Raw genomic sequence first — 23,056 nt, forward strand, 5'->3', positions numbered from 1 at the left:
TTGGGAGGCAGGTGCATAGCGGATTGAAAGACAGTTAATTAGGATCCACGGAAAGATACGCTAAAACGGGGGATTTTTATAACAAAGGCAGGTTTGTGGCGAAACAAGGTTTCAGCCTCTGCTTAGGCGATTTGTCGGGATCTTACCGAAACGGAAATGGAACAGCGTGGCGCGACGTAGGCAGAAATCGGGAGTAAACAAGCTTGTGGCTGACCTGCTGGGCCGCGCCCAAGGAGAGGCTGTTAAAACATTTCTTCAGCGGAAAAGGAATGTGGGTAGAAGAGGATAGCTCAGAGTTGATCTGCGGGGTCCCTGGTGCTGGTTTTCTTGCAGAACTTTCATTACCAAACTAGGTAACATCATCAGGAGGAGGAGGAGGACTATGGGGTCCAGGTGATTGCTGACCTTGATTCTTTACAGTCCCTTCATTACCCAATGAAATAATACCATCAGACTGTGGGGTTCTTGATGCTCTCTATGTTTGGTGGGTTTTTTTTTTGTTGCAAATGTTTCATTACTCGACTATATTACAACATTTGTGCTAGGGAGTGTGACTTGCTCCCTCTTTATATTCAGTGACAATGCAACCAGTACTTGTCACCCAATATTCAAATAAGCTGAGAGAGCCCCATGGAAAAGGAATGGTTGGGGTTGAATGCAACAGCCCCAAGGATCCCTCAAAAGGGGCACCAGTCTAAGCAGCCTTTCCCCCTCCCCCCCCGTCTCCATTTATTATTTTTTTCCTAGGCTGATGCATAACAATCTAGATGGAGTCCTTGCGTTCCCAATGTTATTAGTACTCTCCTGTTATGCTAGAAGTGATGGATGATTGCGCCCGGTGAAGACCATGCTATATCTCTAATACCATGAAGCGCTCAAAGGTCACCGAGCTAAACAGCAATAAACCTGTAGGTTGATATACTGGGGAATAAAAATAGACAAACAATAAGCAGTGCGGTGAGCTTATATGTCGGGAGTGTACGTAGTATTGGTGCTTAATTTATAAAGGATGGTGGTCATGCATAAATGGAGAAGGAAAACTGACCTGTGCAAACATCCCCTCTATTGTTGCCTCTTCGGTAGCGGATCTGTGTCCCCAATAATATACTAGTGTGCGTCTTAAAAGTAATGAAGAAATTAAAACAGGGTTCAAGTCCGTTGCCCTTTGATCCCAGATTCAAGGCCAACCTCTTGATCTGGGCAAGAGGAAGGAAGTGAGAATCAAGGCTTGCCTTGGGGGAAAGGTGGAATTTTGGAAATTCCAAAAGGGAGATTTTTCAGCCCTTGTTTAGAGTGAGTTCGTTAAAGATGGAGTCTCAACGGAAGGGAATGTTTGTATTTGTCCTTGATGCTCTCTGAGCTTGGCGGTTTTCTTGCAGATTTCGTTATCCACCTAGGTAGCATCGTGCTAGGAGGGAGTATGCAGAGAGGAGGAGGAGGAGGACTGTGGGGTCCTCGGTGTTTTCTGAGCCGGGTTGCTTTCTTGCATACTTACATTATCCCACTAGGTAACATCATCAGTGGTGGAAGCAAATCTCACTTCCTTTGAACACTGATGATGTTACCTAATTGGGTAACGAAACGTCTGCAAGGAAACCACCCAGCTCGGAGACCACCAAGGACCCCACAGTCCTCCTTGAATGAGTCGAAATGCATTTTCCCAGGATTCCGGTTGAGCTGGATAAACGGATCAAACCAAGTTTGAAGCACCGGGCAGGAAGGCGCAGTCTTCATCTCCTTCATCTTCATCCCCCAAGCTGAATCAGGAGCTAGTCTCCCTTGGCGGTTTTTGAGCCGAAGGCTCGTGCTTTGTGGATGTTGAGAAGTTGGCTGCTCCCAGCATGGAACTTGCGTTTGGGTCGATGTGGACACCCATCGGCCAGAAAAGGAGACATCGACACACAAGCTCATGTGTTTGTGTGTGTGTGCGCGTGTGCGCGTGTGCTCTCCACCCAGGGAATTGGCCAAGACGACTTGCTTTCGAAAGCCTACCAGAAGAAGTTAATTAGACCAGGTTTTCTCTCTCTCATTCTCTCTCTCTCTCTCTCTCTCTCTCTCTCTCTCTCTCTCTCTCTCTCTCTCTCTCTCTCTCTCTCTTTGGAGGGTTGCTGTACATCTCTCAGCCATCTGAAGAGGTCTTGCCGTTTTTCTCCTCCTTACATCTGTAATTATAATCTCAACCTTGTGTTTTGCGGTGTGGAGAAACAATCTTGGCAGCCCGCCCAGCCCAACCCGATTAAGCGTACAAATTGTCAGCCTTGATCCGGGGCTCTCAGATGGGACTCGCTGACAAGGCATAACTCGGGGAGCTTCTCCTGGGCAGCTTGTCGTTTCATTGTGGGAGGGGGGAGAGAAAGAGAGAGAGAGAGAGAGAGAGGAAGGGGGGGTGCCTGCTAATAAACAGATGCTGCTGCCACCGGCCCAGATGTTTGGAGCCCTGAGATTCTGATTTGTGCAGGCAAGGCAGTAATGGAGACCAGATCAGGAGTTACCTGTCATGGACCAGCCAAAAAAAAAAGAGAGAGACAGAGATATTTCTTACTTAGCCCCCAAGATGGACTCATTTCCGTGGATATTCAGGTCCTCTCTGAAATAGGACAAATGGAGAGGACCTTTTTCACAATACTGGCAGATCCTAAATCAGGGCTTCCTAATTTTACTTTTTCCTTCATTATCTGAAGCTGCTCATTGTAAATAAAGCCTTATAGACTGCTTCTTGGCTTTGCAGTAAATAGGCTGGCTTGTCCAAGACGTGCTTAAAAAAATGTTTAAAAATGAAACCGGGGTTAAATTTTCTACGAGTTCGTTAACAGAGGGTTTTGAAACTCTAACCTTGCCTTTATTATTATTATTATTATTACTGTTGTTCTTCCTGTTAACTATTTTGCCATTAATGTAGCATACAGAGGACAGGTCAATAATTTGCAAATGGATTTACTAGTTTAAAAATTGGGGGCGGGGCTGTTTTGCAAGGGGGGGAAACAAATATTTTAGCAATGTATTAATATTCAACTGGGTATGCGTTGGGATTTTTTTTTAAAATGCACTTTTTTCAGTGCCTTGTTTGGTGGTTTTTTTTCTTTCTTTGTGTTTATTCTTTTGGAGTTTTGTATTTTTAACTTGGTTCGAATAAAGCATGGAATTATGCGAAAATGAAATCGGCATGAAACCCCAATGAGAGCTTGGCTTTAGGACACAATATGTAGCCTTCCAGATGTTGCGCTACAACTTCCAACTGTATGGCCAAGAACAAAGCATGCTGGGTGATGTAGTCCAGAAACAACTTGAGGGTGCTGTGTTTAGCATCCATGCTTTAAGACGGGTTAATCCAGCTGTTGGCCACTTGGTAATCTGGAATAAATATAGACACAGAAATGAAAAGCTCTAATGCTAAAGGTTCGTCGGAGAAGACCCCGATGCTGGGAAGGATTGAAGGCAAAAGGAGAAGGGGATGGCCAAGGATGAGATGGTTAGATAGTGTTACCAATGCAATGAACATGACTTTGGGTAAACTTCAGGAGACAGAGAGACCTGGCAACTGAACCACAATGCCAAATCTGTTCATCCTGCTGTCTAATTCACTTGAATTAAACAGGGTGCAGAATCTTGGCTTAGTGGCAATTTCTTGAAGGCCAATTCCCACAAGCTAGAAGGTTGCAGATATTCTTGTGAAGGCATCTCTCTACAGAACAGCAACCCTTTCTGTTTTAGAGGATTCAGGGACTGGCAGGATGAACGTAGGTGTGGACATTTCATGCAGAGCCAACAGAGATCTCCTTTTTCTTTCCTTCTCCCAAGGTCTCAGCATCCGAGGGGCGCAAGAGGAAGACCCCCCAGATCCACAGCTCATGAGGTTGGACAATATGCTTCTCGCAGAAGGCGTCTCGGGTCCCGAGAAGGGTGGAGGATCAGCGGCGGCGGCAGCAGCAGCGGCAGCTTCGGGTGGATCTTCAGATAACTCTATCGAACACTCAGATTACCGAGCCAAATTGACGCAGATCAGACAGATCTACCACACCGAGCTGGAGAAATATGAGCAGGTTAGAGCTTGTTTCTTTCCCACCTGGTTCCATTGGTGGTGGTTCTCTGCTTTGAGGTCAGGCTCCAAAAACCAAGAAAGACACATTGAGGTTCTTCTAGCAGTTCCTAGCCTATAGACAGAATCTTGCCAGGCTAAAGCAAGCTACTCGCATCATTAAATATATACTCTGAGGACTTCTAGAGAGAGGCCATCTTGGCCCTCTTTCGCCTGACCAAGTTATCTAAACTTTGCTATCTCTTGGTCCTCAGGAATTCAGCCCCTCCCTCCTGGGAATCCAGACTCCATTCCACCACATTTGCGGAGCTTTCCGAAGGCAGCCAGTAGGAGACCGATATAAATTCATGCCATTTTAATTTCCGAAAAACGGCATGTGAAATCAGTCTGTAACTGAGATTAATAATTAATAATAATAACAACAACAACAACAACAGCAACACTTGGACACTGGTGGCATTGACAAAATCCCCATCAGTCAATTGCAAAAGGCAGCTTTATTACTCGGAATAGCTAACACATTGCAGCTAGACCTTAAACACCCATCAAACGACAACATCTGTCCATCCCAGGTCCTTGGAAAGACAGGTGGGCAGAAATGCCAAATCCAATCTGGACCTCTGAGCGATTGCGGGACCGACCATATAATGCCACTTTCCGGAGCCTTGTGCTTGACCGACATGGTGGGAGACAGGGAACATTGTCTGACCTTTTCAGAGATCTGGGTCAGCCGTAATTCTATCCCCCAAGAAGGGAGCTAGCCCCAATGTCTTGCTGCTTTTCTCCTGCCTGCCACGGCTTCCTTTGAGGCCACAAGCAAAGGCCTGACGCTGCCTTTATTGTGGCTTCAGCCCCCTCCCCACCTCCTGCCCCCTGCCTGGAGTTTGATTTTGACATTTGTTGCTGGTTAAGGGGGGTGCACTTTAAAGCAGCAGGGGAGGGGGGGAGAAATGGGGAGGGGGAAAGAGGGGCACCAACTCTTTCAGGAAAGTAAGTCCTTCCTTCACTTTCCCAGCGCCAGGAGAAAATCCTTCTCTTCATAATTTACAGCCGCTATAATAGAGATGACATATTGAAAGCTATCTTCTATAATTACATTGAAATACATTTTTTTTGGCTCTAGGCAAAAGTATTTGTAAGCATCTCGAAACTCCCAGGATAACTGGGGACTTGTCGAGCACGCAGAATGCCCAGATTCCCTCTTTCCGAAAGGAGGGGGGTTGTTTTGGGGGGAGCAAGGAAGGGGACCCCCAAACCAGGAGCCTGCTGGACAAGGCGGAGGGGTTAGAGTGGAGGGGGAGGTTAGTATTTTTTTGCAGGCCAGAAAGGGGAAAAAAATAAATAAAACAGAGGCTGGACCCAACGGGCAATACCGCAGCGGGAAAATAGTTCTCGTGTGATACCCAGCGGCCTTAAAGCATCACACGCCGCTCCCTGGTTTCATGTAAACCTGCTGTGCATTTCTGCTTGTTTTCGATGCGTCCTTGCAAATAATTCTTGGGGAGTAATCTTGCAGCCGTTGTGGTGATGACGTTTACCCTAACCCTAACCCTTAATCCTGCCTCAAAGAAAAGGGGGGCTGGCGTCTTCCCCAGAGCCCCAGAAGGCAGGACAGGAAGCAACAGATGGAAACTGACCAAGGAGAGGAGCAACCTAGAACTAAGGAGGGATTTCCTGGCAGCGAGAACAATTGACCAGTGGAACTCCTTGCCTCCAGAAGTTGTGGATTCTCCAATGCTGGAGGTTTTCAAGAAGAGATTGGACAGCCATTGGTCTGAAATGGGATAGGCCAGGGGTCCCCGACCTGTGGGCCATGGCCCACTACCGTTTTACTGGTTCTGAACCAAAAATAATGCGTTTGCTGCGATTTTTTTTATGCCAACTGCTTTCATCTGAATAAAGACATTGGAGAAAGCAACTAAGGTTTTGGCCTTGATACTTGGGGGAAACAACGGAAGAAACCTCTAGAGACAAAACAGCACGCCATTCTAACAAGAGGTTAAAAATGAAGTCGATTAGAGGAAGTGCTTCTCCCCCATTGAGTTCACACAACACGTTAGACCATGCTGGGGCTGTTATGGTTTAGAAACTGGGGGTTATTTGAGCAGGATCTGCGAACCAGAACATTGCACGAAGCCATAACATGCTTGACTTTGGGTGCACTGCAAGTCACCGGAACACACGTCCGTTCTGTTTTCTGAACCTGGAGTAAGCATGTTGTGTAGCCAAAGTACCCCTCCCTCTTCATTCTCTCCTCCTTCCCCCCCCCCTTTCTCTGCAGGCGTGCAATGAATTCACCACCCACGTGATGAACCTCCTCCGAGAGCAGAGTCGGACACGGCCCATTTCCCCCAAAGAGATCGAGAGGATGGTGGGCATCATCCATCGGAAATTCAGCTCCATCCAGATGCAGCTCAAGCAAAGCACTTGCGAAGCCGTCATGATCTTGAGGTCCCGGTTCCTCGATGCCAGGTGGGTAGATCTGGCAGATCTGTTGGCGGGTTGGGGTATATCAGGAGGGAATTGTTTCTCCTAGCTGTTCACCAGCCAAGTAAAGCTGGAGAAGCTCATTGTCCTGTCGTAACGGCAGAACTCAAAATTCTTTGTTTCCCAAGGCCAACTTCCACCTTCTTTCCAAAGGTTCCCTTCCGAGGTCAGTTTTTCTTCTGGTCTAGGATGCGGATCACCAAACTTGGCAGCTTTGAGACCTGTGGACTTCAACTCCTAGAATTCCCAAGCCAGCAGGAAAGAGCCTGGGTTTTAGTAGCTACTCCAAACTTCCTTTTTTTTTAATCATCTGAATGTAAATGCTTAACAGATTTTACTTAAAATTGGCTGGCTGAGGAATTTTGAGAGTTGAAGTCTACAAGTCCTAAGGTTGCCAAGTTTGGAGATCCCTGGTCCAAGAGACGAGGTCATTGAGTCTCACCTGTGGGATCTCTCTCTCTCTCTCTCTCTCTCTCTCTCTCTCTCTCTCTCTCTCTCTCTCTCTCTCTCTCTCTCTCTCTCTCTCTCTCTCTCTCTCTCTCTCTCTCTCTCTCTCTCCCTTTCTTCCTTCCCTCCCTCCTTCTCCTTCTCCTTCCCCCTTTCCCCCTCTCTCTTTCCCTTTCCTCCTCTCCCTCCCCCCCTCTCCCTCCCCTTCCCTCTCCCTTTTCCCTCCTCTGCTCTGCTCTTAGGCGAAAAAGGCGCAACTTCAGTAAACAAGCCACAGAAATCTTGAACGAGTATTTTTACTCACACCTCAGCAACCCCTACCCCAGCGAAGAAGCCAAAGAAGAGCTGGCAAAGAAATGCAGCATCACGGTATCGCAGGTAAAACCCTACTCCTTTGGTGTGTGTGTGTGTGTGTAAGGGCTTGAGAAGACATTTGATGATAGGTCGGTTCCCCTTGTGAGAACTAGGCCGTAGTGCCATTCTGAAATTATTATTATTTTTTTAATCCCATTTATATCCCGCCCTTCTCCGAAGACTCAGGGCGGCTTACAATCTAAGAAGCACAAATCAATGTGCTTAGCAATAGCCTTCATTCTATGTATATGCCTGCTTTATTAGGGCTTTCATACACCCCCCAAGCGGCATTATTACAAAGTCAGCTTAATTGCCCCCCAACAATCTGTGTCCTCATTTTACCTACCTCGGAAGGATGGAAGGCTGAGTCAACCTTGAGCCTGGTGGGACTCGAACCTGCACTAATTGCAGGCAGCTGGCGTTACTTGAGGAGGCATTAAGCCCACTGCTCCACCAAGGCTCTTTGAATTGCCCTTCCTGTGTTGGGCAATTGGAAGACCCTTGGGATAGACAGATAGGAGGGTGTTTTTCTTTTAACTTGGGTTGATTAAATCGATCCCCTGGAAGGTCGTGGGTCATTTTGTCTCTGATTGGCCTGAGCTATTCTCCCCACTGCCTGTTCCTAGCACTGCCCTTCAGTAACAGTTCAGTAACAGCCATTTGTACCCGCGTAATGAACGTCCGCATCGGCAAAACAGCAGAGATGCTTTGGACCGTTAGAAATGTCATGAGCTTGCTCCGAGTTGGACCCTTGATGTTTAGGTTGTCCGTGCACAGAGCCGAAAGATCCCCCCATCCTTTGTCAAACACGCAGTGGGGAGTTGCGTACATTGGACAAGCTAAGCAGCTCCAGGATGGGTAGATTCCCCGTCTTATGTGCTGCGAAAGCTTTCTTGGCCCTCCTGGTTGACAAGGGAGCTTGCACAGAGCGCGGCTAATTAGAATTTAAAAGCCGGCCTCCCATATGATACGATTGGCCTTTGTAAAGGAGGCCTACTCATGTGAATCACCTAATTATGTGCTAGGAAGGAAGAAATTCTCTCTGGCCTACTTGAACTCTGTCCAGCATTGTTCCTTTGTGGCTAGAGAGGAAGAAGAAAAAAAAAATAAAGTTGGATTGTCAGCCGACTTGCCCACATTCCTCATATGGTCATGGAAATCTGAAACGCAGCAGCAGAAGAAGGAAAAAAAACCCACCCCAAAAAAGGATTATCTTGATGCTCCACCAAAGATCGGAATCTTATTTACAGATTAAAACAAAAATACGCTTTGTCGCACACATGCGTCATTCCTTCCAAAGTTGCGCATCTTTTTGTTTTAACAATAATTTATTGCCTTTTTGAAAATTTAGCATTGCAATTAACGTGATGAATCAGGGCAAGGGTATTGTTTGAAATGTAATATACAGTTAAGCCCAATTAATTAATTGGCTTTCAGCGACTGGGAGCAGAGTGATGTTGGCTGGGCCTTGGAAATGCGGGGATAGTTTGTTTAAATGAAAAATAGGGGTGCCGAATAGATGTATCTATCCTTCTGCCCACCCCCACCCCACCCCACAATAAAACTTCTAACATGCAGGAAAGGAGATGAAAGCTTTGGGAATGGCTGAGAGACAAAGAAAGCCAGCATGCTTTGCAAATGTTGTAAAGCCTCAGCGCTACAGGCCCTTGAGTTTGAGTTTCTTCTGCCTTGTCTGAAGGGGCAGCTCCTACCTCTGTCTGGAGAAGAGGTCAAGGGGTCCTGAGCTGTAGGACAGCTGTTAGCCTTGACACTCAGCACAACCTTGTCTCAGCCTGGCGGCGAGATTCCAGGAACTCTTTCCAAAACACACACACACACACCTCTTTTTTTTTTTTTTTTGCAAATCCCATTTCTCCAGAGTGATGCCTTCTCCAATAGGTCTGAACAGCGCCTCCGTCAAGGACAAGGGTGATTCGATTTGGATGTCTTTATTGACTTCTGCAAGCGATTGGCCAAGGCTGGTTATGTTTTGCATTATTTTCTATTTCTTTTAAGAGAAGAAAAGCCATCTGCGCGTCTTCCGCCCGGGATGGCAATTTGGTTAAGTCTCGGGTGTTGCTTAATCAAAGGACAAGGGGCTCTTGGAAACATTTCCAGAGGATGTTCTTCCCTGGCATTTAAGGAGGCGTAAGGCCCATCCTTTGTTCTTAAGGAGGTTTTTAAAGACCACCTGGTGAAATTTAGGGACATTTTAGATTCGATATTTTATTTGGAGGCTCCGTAGCTGCCGTCTGGCTTGGCCACGTGGGCCCAGGCATTCCAAAACGCATCAAGATTTTATTTCTTGGCTTTCAAGAGAAAACTGGTGGCTTGGCGGTATTTTTTTTTTAAAAAAGTGGCCGTCAGTCCTTTTGTTTTCATCTGAGCCTCCAAGCCAACGCCTGGCTGTGTTTGGAAGCGGTTCAGAAGAGGAGTTAGCCGTGGCTTTGAAGATAGTGTGACCCCCCCTAAATTTCACACTGTGTGCAGAGCGTGTGGTTTTTCTTGTGCACAGCAGGAAGGTGTCCACTCTCGACTCTGTCAGCTGCCTTCTTACTTTAGTTCAGGGAACAAGGAGCGCTTGGAAGGAGACGGAATTAAAAAGAAGAAGAAGAAGAATCGTGGATGTTTGGTGTTCACTTTATTTTATTTTTTAACTGGGAGGAGGCCTGCCCTGACTGATATTCCTGGGGTTGCGTTGTGCAGGTTAAACATAATGTACGATCCACTGCGCCTTTCATTGCTTCCAATTAAACTTTGCTTGTTAGTTTAACCTCTAGGTAATCCCATCAAACAATGGACGGCAAAGACAGCACTGCCCACAATAGCCATGGATGAGTAGCCATTAATTTTAATTGCCTTGATATTAAAGATTAAAAACTAGGGGGGACTGGCAGGGTGGAAACAATCTGATGTCAAGGAAATCTGCCTTCCCTCGGCTGCGGGGATATTAAAATTTTACTGTGAATTAAACAAGCCTTTATTAGTGGCAGCCATTGCTGGATTGGTCCGGAGGTGGGCATAAACGCCCCGATTTCTTATATATCCACAGACAATCTGCTTGACGTATAGAGATTCTGCAATTATGAAACTGTTAATAAAGCCATAATTGGATTGTCCATAGTAATTATTTGCCGGCTTTCATTAATGCTTTATTGCTTCCTGACTGACAAGGTAATATTAAGTGCAATATATGTAATACTTCAGTGGGTCGTCCTGGGGATTTGGGGGGGGTGGGGGTGGGGGCAAAGGATGCACCTTGGCTTATTGCCTTCGAAGCTTGGAGGGTTTTCATTAATTTAGGGGAGAGCAAAGGCCAGAGAGGATGGCAGCGAGGGTTTTCTTGCTTGCTTAAGACGATGAGGGAGCTCCAGTCTCTGCCCATCCCAACGACACAAGACCTTGCCTTTGTTCCAGTTGCAGCAATTTGATGGCCCGGTCAAGGGAGAGAGTTTCCCCGCAGAGGATTCGTAAGAAGGGCCTTCCTGTTCTCCAATGCAGAAGGCTTCCTGTGGAGTCTCATGACCCTTTCTTGACTCTTGTTTTGAAGGCTCTTTTTGAAGGTCCAGAACTGAAGAAGCCTCTTGGATGAGAAGCAAAATGTTCTCAAAGGGGAAAAAAAACCACATTCAGAATATGACCGATCATTTGCCCTCTAATGTTGAGCTTCTTGTACTCAACCCAGTATTCTCTTTCCTTTCCTTTCCCTCCCTCCCCTTTCTTTCTTTCTTTCTTTCTTTCTTTCTTTCTTTCTTTCTTTCTTTCTTTCTTTCTTTCTTTCTTCCTTCCTTCCTTCCTTCCTTCCTTCCTTCCTTCCTTCCTTCCTTCCTTTCTTTCTTTCTTTCTCTTTCTTTCTTTCTTTCTTTCTTTCTTTCTTTCTTTTTTCTTCCTTCCTTCCTTCCTTCCTTCCTTCCTTCCTTCCTTCCTTCCTTCTTCCTTCCTTCCTTCCTTCTTCCTTCCTTCCTTTCTTTCTTTCTTTCTTTCTTTCTTTCTTTCTTTCTTTCTTTCTTTCTTTCTTTCTTTCTTTCTTTCTCTCCTCCTTTTTCCTCTCTTTCTCCTCTCTCTCTCTCTCTCTCTCTTTCTTTTTTCCTCTCTCTCTTTCCTTTCTTTCTCTTCCCTTTCCCTCCCTTTTTCCCTCTCCCCTTCCAGGTATCCAACTGGTTCGGCAACAAGAGAATCAGGTACAAGAAAAACATAGGGAAGTTTCAAGAGGAAGCCAACCTGTACGCTGCAAAAACCGCCGTGACGGCAGCTCACGCCGTAGCCGCCGCGGTCCAAAATAACCAGACCAACTCACCCACCACACCAAACTCTGGTAAGTCTCTGCCTTTGGGAAGCATTTGGAAGGGGGAAAAAACAAAATTCCAGATCTGCTAGGCAGGGAGGAAAGGGAGGCCGCGCCCTCCCCAGAGGCTGCGTAGAATGAAGTCAGGGACATCCAAATGCTGAGGAATCGGCTCAAGTAGGGGTAAGTCCTCCGGCGGACCACCTTCTTCGGCTAGACTGGGACTCTGATCATCTGCAGCCGGGACGATGCTGCCCTTCCGCTCTCTCCGGAAGGCAGCATTTTGGGAACAAAGACAGTTAAACAGCCACTGCAACAAATGTATTTTTCCAGCCATGGTCTCTGGGAGTTTCAGCCAGGGAGTGTGACCTCTCTGCTTCTTCCTGGCATCCTGGAGGTCCCCAGTGCCCTACCCCCCCTCCCCCGGTAGCTTGAGCAGGTCCTGGTTCTTCATCCCCAGCCGCTTGTGGCTTCCTCTCCTCTTCCTCTGCCTCCCCCCCCCGTCCCCGTGTCTTTCGGAAGCCTGCAGGGAGGGGGTCCGCACGCCGCCTTCGTTTGCTGCCCTCTCAGTTGATTCAGCTCCGCTAACTCTTTCGTTTTCCAGGTACCTCCAGTTCTTTTAACCTTCCTAATTCTGGGGACATGTTCATGAACATGCAGAATCTGAATGGGGAGACTTACCAGGGGTCTCAAGTTGGAGCCAATGTGCAGTCACAGGTAGGAGACAACAAAAATTAAAACAAAACAAAACAAACAGAAAAACCCGACGCCCCGCTAAATTAGGGCGTACGTAGCAGGGTCTGGTTCGGGCTTGATTTAAAAAATAACAACAACAACCAAACAAATCGAAACAAAAAAAATCCAAATATATAGGGGGAAGCGAACCCAAGGGAAAAAAAAAATCCAACTGCAAATTTCACCTTCCAAACTCCGGGCTTTGGAATAATGCAACCGGTTCACACCTCCACGCGCAATTTGGCTCGCCCTCCGGTGTTTGGCCTGCGACCAAACCCGACATTTGATCTTTCGAAGCACCGGGTTTTGTCCCGGTGACAAGCTGGATGCCTTCCCCCGCTCTCCCCCACTGTCCCATATGAAAGTTTACACACTTTGTGAATGCAGTTCGGCTCTGGCTTGGCCTGGTGGCCTCGGGTTGGGTGCATGGTTTGGCTCTCCACTTGAAAGTTGTCGTGGATGCGGGCTGGTTTTGGCGTGGCTTTGCCCTCTGCTGTTGTGTTGGGGTTTCCGTTCCGGTGAAGCAGAGCTGTTTTCCCTATAAATACCTTCCCCCTCCCCTTCTTCATGTCCTTTTCAACTTATACTTCCCTGGGCTGCAGATATGTCCAAACAGGACACTGTGCAAACTCAGCCTCATCGACTAATTGGCTGGGCAATGCAGGATCAGCTGGAATGGTTTGTTAGTAGAAACCAAAACGAGAAATGAAGATTCTAGTCCTGTGGGTAGGAAAAGCAAACTGGTTTTCGTAAGTACACGCCCGTTGCCAAGCACCCAAATTTTGATCGCGTGACCATGGGAAATGCTGCAACGGTCGTAAGTGCAAGGAGCGGTCGTAAGTCCCTTTTCCCAACACCACGGTAACTCTGAACTTTTGCTGAGAGAACGGTTTTAAGTCGAGGACTAGCCGTCTGGCTTTGTGGGTGATTTCAAATGCTTCAGGTAAGACCTACCTGATCCCTTTCAGCCTTGGGGCCGGGGGGGGGGGTGGGGGAAGAGAAGGAGACGCAGGGAGAAGATAAAAGGCTCCGCCTCCTTTGGGTGCTGGCCACACCCATCCCTTGCTTCAGCCCCGCCCAGCCGGTCATCTCCAACCTGGTGCTTCGGAAGAGATGAGAAACTGGAAGAAAATCTGTTTCCCTCGAGAGATGGATTCTGACGCAGGTCCCTGTCTTGATCCGTCCCCCATTCTTTCTCCAGGAACGTTGGAGAGAAAAAAGACAACTCTCCCTTTTTCCCTTCTCCGTCTCAAAAATAGCTCTGCATTGTTAACTCGTGTGTTTGTGTGTGTGCGTGCGCGCTCGCGCACGAGAAGGTCACCGGTGGGAACGTCAACACCATCTCCTTCCTTGTGTCTTTTTTTTTTTTTTTTGCGCTGCAGGTGGATACCCTGCGTCATGTTATCAATCAGACGGGAGGATACAGTGACGGTTTGGGAGGAAATTCGCTGTACAGTCCACATAATTTAAACGTGAGTTCTCTTTCTGGGGTGATGACCCTTTGGCCAGGGCTGGGTTGAGTCACCACGTGCTGGCTTCCTTCTGGCAACGGGAGGTGGTGCGTCTGAAGATCCGGCCTCGCCGCAGCGGGATGGGACTCTCCCAATAAATAGTATTTGTGACTGTTGGGTTGAAATCTTAACTTTGGGCGGTGGGGGGGTGGGGAGGAGGAGAAGCAGCTTGATTGTAAAAAAAAAAAGATGCCGAGACTCTGGAAAAAGTGCAGAGAAGAGCAAGAAAGACGATTAGGGGACTGGAGGTTAACACGTACAAAGAACGGTTGCAGGAATTGGGTATGTCCAGTCTAACGAAAAGAAGGACCAGTGGGGACATGATAGCAGTCTTCCAATATTTGAGGGGCTGCCACAAAGAAGAGGGGGGATCAAGCTATTCTCCAAAGCCGCTGAAGGCAGGACAAGAAGCAACGGATGGAAACTCGTCAAGGAGAGAAGCAACCTGGAACTAAGGAGGAATTTCATGACAGTGAGGACAATTAACCAGTGGAACCACCTGCCTCCAGAAGTTGTGGGTGCTCCATCACTGGAGGCTTTTAAGAAGAGATTGGACAGCCATTTGTCTGAAATGATAGAGGGTCTCCTGCTCAAGTAGAGGTTTGGACTAGAAAGTCCCTTCCAACTCTGTTATTCTGGATGTCACAGATGCTCAGAAATCTCTTGGACCAAAGATCGTGCCGGATCTCCACGCTCATTTTGGCCTCCTCGTCCAAAGACAAATTCTCCCCTCCTTCTCCTTCACTTTGCCTTCTTCTCAGACAGAAAAGCCCTTTTGATCCACGGTTAGAAAAAACAACTCTGTATTTTTGCCGGAGCATTAGCCTAAGCAGGGGTTTCCGCTCTCCTTCAATAGAACTTTCCAAGTTCATTTTTTTCCTCCACCCATCAAACTCTGAAAAGAAAGGTCAGAGGGGGGGAGGGAGGGAAAGAGAGAGAGAGAGAGAGAGAGAGAAATTTCCAGCCCATTTCAGGAGCTCTGGAGCTAATCCGTTCCTTCTCTCTTGATCTGTTATTAAACCCATCCCGAGTTTAATTTTAACGAGTTGGTCAGTAACGAGCATCCCCTGGCAGGGAACTGGAGGCCTCACCTGGAGAAGGAGAAGGACGTGGATGGAGACCTCAAGAACGCTGTCGGAACACAATCCGAAGGGCGGATTGGTTGCGTCTTGACTTAGAGAGGTCCCCGGAGAAATTTCTCTGGCCTGGTTTTCTGCAGCTGAGGTCAGCTTGTCCTTCGCTGTTGCGGTAATGAATCCGTTCTTGTCGCCATTTTGTGGGAAGCTGTCACTTTGGGGAGAAAGGTTATCTGTCCTTGTTATTGATAAAGCAAAAGCAGATGAGACTGAACGGTGGATTGGGGAGGTACTGTCAGACCCGGACCATTAAAGACTTCCTGCAGCAGTGTTAATCCCGCACAAGGTTTTGAAACACACACACACAAACACACACATACAGAGGCATTCGTATCCCCCATGAATCTCCTTTTCCAGTGGGGGGAAAAAAAGAAACTGCGGGCCATCATTTGCCTTTACGGAGGCTACTACAGGCTGCATTTCATTCTTTGTGGGTTGTTGACCAATTGTGATTTCCTTGTTACCCGATTGTAACAACTCTAGGCAACGTTCGTCCCTAAGCAAGCGTTAAAAACACCCTCAAGAGCCACAGTGCAACTCAGCATTATAGCATCATATAATCAGTAGCCCTCTCTGTTGGTCATCAGATAAGGACCACTCCCTTCTCCAACGGTGGCTGTTTTGCTTGTTATTTTATTTTATTTTTTTTATTTTAATTCCATTTATATCCCGCCCTTCTCCGAAGACTCAGGGCGGCTTACAAGCTTAGCAGTAGCCTTCATTCTATGTATATGCCTGCTTATTAGGGCTTTCGGGGGCCCCCAAGTGGCATTATTACAAAGTCAGCTTAATTGCCCCCAACAATCTGGGTCCTCATTTTACCTACCTCGGAAGGATGGAAGGCTGAGTCAACCTTGAGCCTGGTGGGACTCGAACCTGCACTAATTGCAGGCAGCTGGTGTTACTTAAGGAGGCATTAGCCCACTGCTCCACCAATAATAAAATAAAATAAAAATAATAAAAGTATTTATTACGATTAACATTATTCCACTTGGTTATGAAAATGGAGGAGGAGGAGGAGGCAACTTTGAAGTAGAAAGCGCAAGAGAAGCTTATTCTACAGATTCTGTATCTTGTTATACTGGTAGCTCTCAATTTCTAACCATAACAGAAAGTAGGATTGTGATTGTAAATCATGCTGGTCCTTCAGGAGAATATTTGTAGCTTACCGTTGAAATGAGGGACCCTTGATGCTCTCTCAGCTTGATTGTTTTCTCGCAGACGTTTCATGACCCAACTAGGTAACGTCATCAGTGCTGGGGAAGAGGACTGCGAGGTCCTTGGCGCTCTCTGAGCTTGCTTGTTGTTTTTTTTGCAGACATTTCATGAACCAGCTAGGTGACATCATCAGTGCTAGAGAGTGTGACTCACTCCCTGTTTATATGCAGTAGCTGTGAACTGAATTGTTTTCTTCCAGATGTTTCGTGACCCAACTAGGGAACAACATCAGGGCCAGAGCAGTAGGGCGACATGCAGCCGTTGGTTATCACTGTCGTAAATGTGAGGTCTGGTGACATTGGACGGAGCCTGCTAAAATCAGAATTCCAAAGAGCAGGACTGGGTAGCATCTTCCGTAGAATTCTGCATCTGAGCAATATTAGGAAATATTTTCCCTTGTTCCTCTCCTCCTCCTCTTTCTCCCCCCCCCCTTTCTTTCCCCGCTTCCCAGTTGCCAGCGGAGTAAATATTAATGATTTTTCAAAGTGATTGAAAACATTGGCTGGAGAGGGAGGTTGGGGAAAATCCCATTAAACACTCAAATCTTTCTCTTTTTCTCCCCTCCTCCTTCTCCGCCCCCCCTCCCTCCTCCCCACCACCACTGGAAATGTCAAATCTTTCTTTTGGTTTTTTTTTTTAATAAATAACACATAATCACCCACAACAAACGATATAAAAAGCCTTTTAGTTGCCGGTTCTCCTCCCCCCCCTTTTTTTTCCATTTAAGTGTTTTGAAATGCTTCAGAGAATTTGCGATATCCTTATCAGCGTGATAAAATATGAAAGCTGTTGATAGCTAGCAGCGTTTCAGTGTGTGTGTGTGTGTGTCTGTGTGTTTTTTTTCTTCCCCTTTTTGCGGATGTGAATTCCGTCTTGGCTGATGAGGCCTGATAAAGGCACCTCTGTATTATACAGTCCATAATCTTCAACCACCAATGTAAGGATTAATTTATTTGGGGCAAGGAGGGGTGGGGGGGGGTTGAAGGAGGGAAGGAAAGGAGTGGAGGGTAAAGAAATCCCAGCTGACAATTTCTCTCCCAGCTGCCAAGCCGAATAAAAAATATTGTACATTTGTGTTTATGAATTTGGATAAAGAGGGTATGATGTTCACTTCGGATGGAATATCTTTAGACGTGAATCTGCAGGCTCTTTTTTTTCCCTCCTTCTCCTTATCTCTTAGAGAGATTTTTGCTACGTAGTGGAATTTTTTTTTTAAAAAAATAATGTCTGAATTAATTGGAAAAAACACACTCCCCGTGCTGATTTATTTTAAACTTTTGCCAGTTGAAAGACACGGAAAAACGGTTAGATTCCAATTGCTGGGTGTTTTTCCCCCACCCCCCACCCTAACATTGTTTTGTTTTCCAAAATGTTCATTTTAACTTTCCTATCTGGCTTTTTCAGCCCCACAATTCTTGTACAATCATGATTTTATCATTTACTTATTAAACAAATTTATACTGTAGAGCCCGTCCAACTCTCATACAGGTGACTCCGGCTGGCTTAAACCATTTTTTAAAAAAAAAATCCATCATAAAATAAAATGTTCAAAAGTGGGGGGGGGGAAACCCCTATCCCGACCCCAGTGGCAGCAACGCTACACTGAAATTATAGCCACTTGACTGCCTCCATTTCCATTTGTGTTCCTTAGGCCTGCTGACGAAGCCGTGTTTTTAGGGCTTCCTGAAATTAAATTTAAATTTAGGGTTTAATTTCCTGTTGGTTGCAAATCTCTCGGAGGCTCGGAAAGGAGAGACCATTAAAAAGCCAGGCTCCTGCAGGGCTGGTTGGAGAGTGCCTAACTAGGGAACATCATCTACCTAGTATGGATGGAAGGAAGGAAGGAAGGAGAAAAGGAAAGGAAAGGAAAAGAAAGTAACAAGGCTGGGAGGAGACAAGCAAGGAAAGAAGGAGACAGAGACGTAATCCTAGATGTAACTCGAAAAGGTTACATTTCAAGCAGGTCACCCATCCTTTGCTTCTCTTCCTTTTCCTGCTGACATTTCAAGCCATGGTCCTGTGATGGGTGGAACCTGCTCGAGAAAGTGGCCACCAACTCTGTGCAGGTCAGAGGCTGCTTTGCTCTCCTGGTTGCCAAGCCAGGACTGGGCCCTGCTGTCACGCCAAGGGTTGCAAGTTGGTCTGTCTTGTTCCAACCCAGCTTTGCCCCCTGTCGCTTCCACTGAGCATCCCTCTCGGTCTGGGCAGCCCAAACCGCCTGGTTTTCAGACTGACATAAAAATATGGAATGACGAGTTGTCCTTGGCAGCAGAAATCCGATCCGACGTTGATTCCAGCGATTGCTTCCACGGGCCGAGGGGAGAAACAAGGCTGCGTCTCAGCACAGCTCTTCGGACGCAGATCTGGGGCGCTGCGGGGCCAGCAACAGGCCGAGATGGGGGTGACGGCCTCAGAAAAGGCGTTTGGGGGGAGAATATTGGGATTCTCTTGATGGGTAATTGGACAATGGACCCAGGAGTTGTTGTTTTTTTTTCTCCTTCTCTGCTTTCCTGCCCTTCCGGATCTTCGCTCCGTCGTCGTTGCCCTTGGAAGGAGACTCGGCCCTTGTCTCCGCCAGCTTCTAAGTGGCTCTGACATGTGCCCAGAAGGGGACTTTGTAAAAATGAAATTAAGATCCAGCCGTGTTAAAGAGTTCCCCTCTCTGTCTCTTCTGTGACACGAGCGCTTTCAGAAAGTTGTTCCTTTGCTGGAAGGCTTCGGGGTCAGCTTGCGCTGCTGTCAAACTGGGCATCGGGCGGGCTTCAGACGTAGCTGCCCCCGATGGAAGAGGGCAGGGGAGGGGAAGGGAATGGCGGAACACCTTGTCTGGTGGCATGAATCAGATGGGGGGGGGGAAGGGGGAGAGGCATACTGCCTGGAACAATATTAAAGGACAGGAGAGAAAACTTGGCTGTTCATCTTCCTTTTACCAAATCTGTCCGCAGGGTGCAGCATTGGCAGTTATTCTGATGAGCCTTTCCCTTCCTTCCTTCCTTCCTTCCTTCCTTCCTTCCTTCCTTCCTTCCTTCCTTCCTTCCTTCCTGCAACAGTAGCTCAGAGCTACTGCATATAAGCAGGACATGCCCCATTCCTTCCTAGCAGTGATGCTGTTACCTAGCTGGGTAATGAAATGTCTGGAAGAAAACTAACCCAGCTGAAAGAGCACCGAGGACCCTACAGACTTTGTTTTATTCCTAAGGAGAAGAATATTTTGCTAAAACACTCAAAAGAAGATTGGACTGTTTTTGACTCCAACGGTTAACTGTCCTCACTGTTAGGAAGTTTCTCCTTAGTTCTAAGTTGCTTCTCTCCTGGATTAGCTTCCATCCGTTGCTTCTTGTCCTGCCTTCGGGCGCATTGGAGAATAGCTTGACTCCCTCTTCTTTGGGGCAACCCCTAAGATACTGGGAGACTGCCATCCTGTCACCCTTAATCCTTCTTTTTCATTAAACTAGACATACCCAGTTCCTTGTGAATTGCCAAGGATTCCCGGAGTGAGGTCACATCAGTTCTCCTGACTCCATTTCTTTTTTTTCCTCCTTTCTCCCAGGCAAACGGAGGCTGGCAGGATGCGGCCACTCCATCTTCGGTGACTTCTCCAACAGAAGGCCCGGGAAGCGTGCACTCCGATACCTCTAACTAAACTCACAACAAGTCCTTCCTCTCCCCCCATCTCCTCCTTCTTGCCCCGTAATTCGCTGAGATGCCTTCTCTGTTCATTCGGAAACCCCAGAAGGAAAAGAAAGACACAAGAAGAAAGGGGGGGACCCCAAAAGAAATGGGTTGATCTTTTTTTGTGTTGTTGATATTTAAAAAAAGAAAAAGAAAAGGGGTGGGTGGGTTTGCTTTTTTTTTTTAAAGGAAGGTGTGGTTTTAAACCTTTGTACTTCAATCTCACCGTGTTAAGGAAAAGCAAACACAAACAATCGAGCACTTTATCCAGCTGGGGGCCAAGATGGCGCATTGTTCTGTCATATTCTCCAGCGGATTCTTAAAAGATGGCCACCTAGCTGTTGGCTTCTTGGCTTGAAGAGGTCATCAAAGACTTATTATTCTTAAGAATCAATTCAAGTGTCGGCACCAGACTGAGCTTGTGAGAGGGGGAAGGGAAGAGTTGGGAGACCCCCGCCAAATTTCCACCGGTCCGTGGAAGGGAATTGCCCAACCTTAGTGGTGTCTCGTTTTCCAGAGCAGGCTGAAACTTTTTTTCTCAACCCATCCTTGGAGTTCTGCTGGGTTTTCTCCGGGATCCCTCCTTTCACCGAGGAGTGTCTTCTTCCTCTTGAACCTTCACAAACAGCACAGTGCCTCTTCTCCTAGTCCGTTGTCCGGCACAGACAATCCGTGCGAGGCAGAGACACTGGCTTTTGATGTTTGCAAAATACACACACGCACACACACACACAAACCCGGTTGCCAAGTTTGACACGTTGCGTACCGAGTTGCATCTGCCGGGGCTTGGCCATCGCTCCTTCGTGTTGGCCAAAGGCCAAACGGCCGCCATTCTCTTGGACTGCTGTATATAGTGTAGCAAAAAGAATATTTATACATCTCACCAATCAAAACACAGCTTTATTACCTCATGCGAACTCATGACAAACCAATAGAATCATTCTTTAGCTTAGAGTGCTCACTACTACCTCTCAAGCAGCCTTCGCCAACCTGGAGCTCTCCAGATGTGTAGACCGAAAAGCCGCCACCATCGCTGGTCAGCCGTGTCTTCTATCCGGAGCTGATGGGAATTGTAGTCCAACACACCCAGAGGGTGCTGGGTTGAGGGAGTCCTGCTCTAAACAATACTCACGCTGTACTTTTCTTCCCCCCCCCCTTCGTCTTTAATCTCTTCCCTCTTTTATTTTTGATTGTTTATTTTTTAACCATCTTGTAACAGACTCTTTTGGTTCTTTCTCCATGTACTTGTACATTGTAATCTTTTAAATAATAAGGAAAAAGAAAAGGTTTTTTTTAAAACAAAAAAAATATCCAGGTTGCGTTTGTGACTTTTGAAAAAAAAAAACAAAAAAAACCTGATTCTATATATAAATATAAATATATATATATATATATATATTAAAAAAAAACACGGACACCTGAAAGCTTTGAAATAGAAATTTTGAGTTCGACGCTAAACAGTCAAACTGTTTGTAAATATGGAGAAACATTTTGAATGTTCTTTCATCCTGTTGCTATCTTAATCCACGCGAAAGAAAAAGAGAGAGAGAAAACCTGAAACCGATAATGGATTGTAAAGCAGACCGTTCTTGATATTCAGTATATTTCACCCTGTAATAATTAAGGAAAGGGGTGGGTGGGCGCCCTTTATTTTTCTTTTTCTTTCCTTCTTTCTTTCCTTTTTTTCCTCTTTTTATCTAGTATGTGATTCTGAAGCTGATTGGCTCAATTTGAAGAAAAAAAAAGTGGCAGTGATTCTAATGTATTAAACTGTTTGGTGTTGCTTTCTAACTGGATTACACCCTGAACTGAAGTCTTCCTCGTGGTAGTTCTATGTAGTCTGGAACCATGAATAAACCTTTTCCTTTCATGAGATCAAACGTGGATGCGATTTCTTCTCCCCGTGTGAGGGAGTTGGCTATCCATAGGTCAGGTTGGAGAGACGGAGGCTGGGCAGGAAATTATGCCAAAGAAGAAATGTCAGGCAGCTGGCCCTGACCATAAGCCGCATTGGTTAAAGTAGATGGGTTTTGGAGTCTTCCAAAGTTCAGAAAGATCCTGACTAGTTCCCACCATCCTGACAATAAACCATGTTGGCTAAAGTAGATAGGTTTTTGGAATCTTCCAAAGTTTGTAAGTCTTCTGACTAGCTCCCATCAGCCCTGACAATAAATCATGTTGGCTATTATAGATCGACTTTGGAGACTTCAAAATTTCAGAAAGTCCCTGGCTTTCCTCCCATCCTCCTAACAATAAGCCATGTTGGCTAAAACAGATTTTGCTGGTTCTAGATATGCTTTAAAGACTTTTTTTTTCCTCTGAAAAGTCTATGAATTACAATTGAAGGGTTGCTGCTGCTTCAATTAGGTGAGAGTAACTAGTCAAGCTTGGTTGATCCACAAGCTAGGAGAGGATTGGTGATGGTGGTGGTGATGGGGTTTAGAAGGCAAACCCTCCCCCCAACAATTCCTATGACTCGGCTAGTCTGAGGGCTTGAGAAGACATCATAGAAGAAAGTCGGTCATATTCCTTAGATTCGTTATTTCCTACCTTTGTAACTGCCATCGTTTTAAGACCTTCAAAGCAGCCTACTTGGAACGATAGCGGTGTTTTAACCAATCAATTTTGCTTGTGTCTAATCCAGCATGTATTTTGGGTTGCGTACCCCCCCTTCAACCTAATCTACTCCCCTTCTAGAGTCTCTTGCAGGTTCCTTGAAAAAAGAACTGATTAAATGATGTCTCCTCTCCTTGAAAGGAAGGATGAAAATGCATCTGCTCGGAGGTTTGAAATAGCCCAAAGCCTGGATGAGTGCCTGCAAAATCCATAGCCCAATACCAGCGCATTGACTTGAGTCAAATAGGCTGCCCGGGAGAAGAAAGCGCAGAGCTCAAGTTCCTTCAGCATCTCCAAGTCTTCTCATGTCAAAACCTCAGTCTGAAATTTCAATCTAAAACATCCTCCCTTGGCAAGGTGATTCTCCATGGGTGCAAACATGATGTCAGAAGGAACACTGTCCTGCAACTTCTCTTTTGTGGTCTCTCACATAAAATTATAGTGGGAAGGAAAAAGGAAGGAAGGAAGGAAGGAAGGAAGGAAGGAAGGAAGGAAGGGACTCATCAGAATAACTGCCGATTCTGGACCTTGCAAACAGGTTTGGTAGAAGGAAAGAAGA

General features: G+C 46.4%; 1 protein-coding gene across 8 annotated transcripts in view; it reads left to right on the forward strand.

Moving 5' to 3' along the window:
- PBX3 (PBX homeobox 3) overlaps positions 1 to 21,754 on the forward strand; it is a 113,151-nt gene extending 91,397 nt beyond the window's left edge. For 4 of the 8 annotated variants that reach the window (XM_081340037.1, XM_081340038.1, XM_081340039.1 and 1 more), the window contains 7 exons: positions 3,799 to 4,040; positions 6,318 to 6,508; positions 7,213 to 7,348; positions 11,474 to 11,639; positions 12,214 to 12,326; positions 13,727 to 13,816; positions 19,760 to 21,754. In XM_081340037.1, the coding sequence (XP_081196163.1) occupies positions 3,799 to 4,040; positions 6,318 to 6,508; positions 7,213 to 7,348; positions 11,474 to 11,639; positions 12,214 to 12,326; positions 13,727 to 13,816; positions 19,760 to 19,852 (1,031 nt within the window). In that variant the 3' untranslated portion in view covers positions 19,853 to 21,754. Of the gene's footprint in view, positions 1 to 3,798; positions 4,041 to 6,317; positions 6,509 to 7,212; positions 7,349 to 11,473; positions 11,640 to 12,213; positions 12,327 to 13,726; positions 13,817 to 16,408; positions 16,419 to 19,759 lie in introns of those variants that run through there. The other 4 variants (XM_081340040.1, XM_081340042.1, XM_081340043.1 and 1 more) reach the window with 4 other exon arrangements.
- Positions 21,755 to 23,056: the final 1,302 nt, after the last annotated feature.

The sequence above is a fragment of the Vipera berus genome (genome assembly GCF_964194415.1).
Source record: "Vipera berus genome assembly, chromosome: 15".
Lineage (NCBI taxonomy): Eukaryota > Metazoa > Chordata > Lepidosauria > Squamata > Viperidae > Vipera > Vipera berus.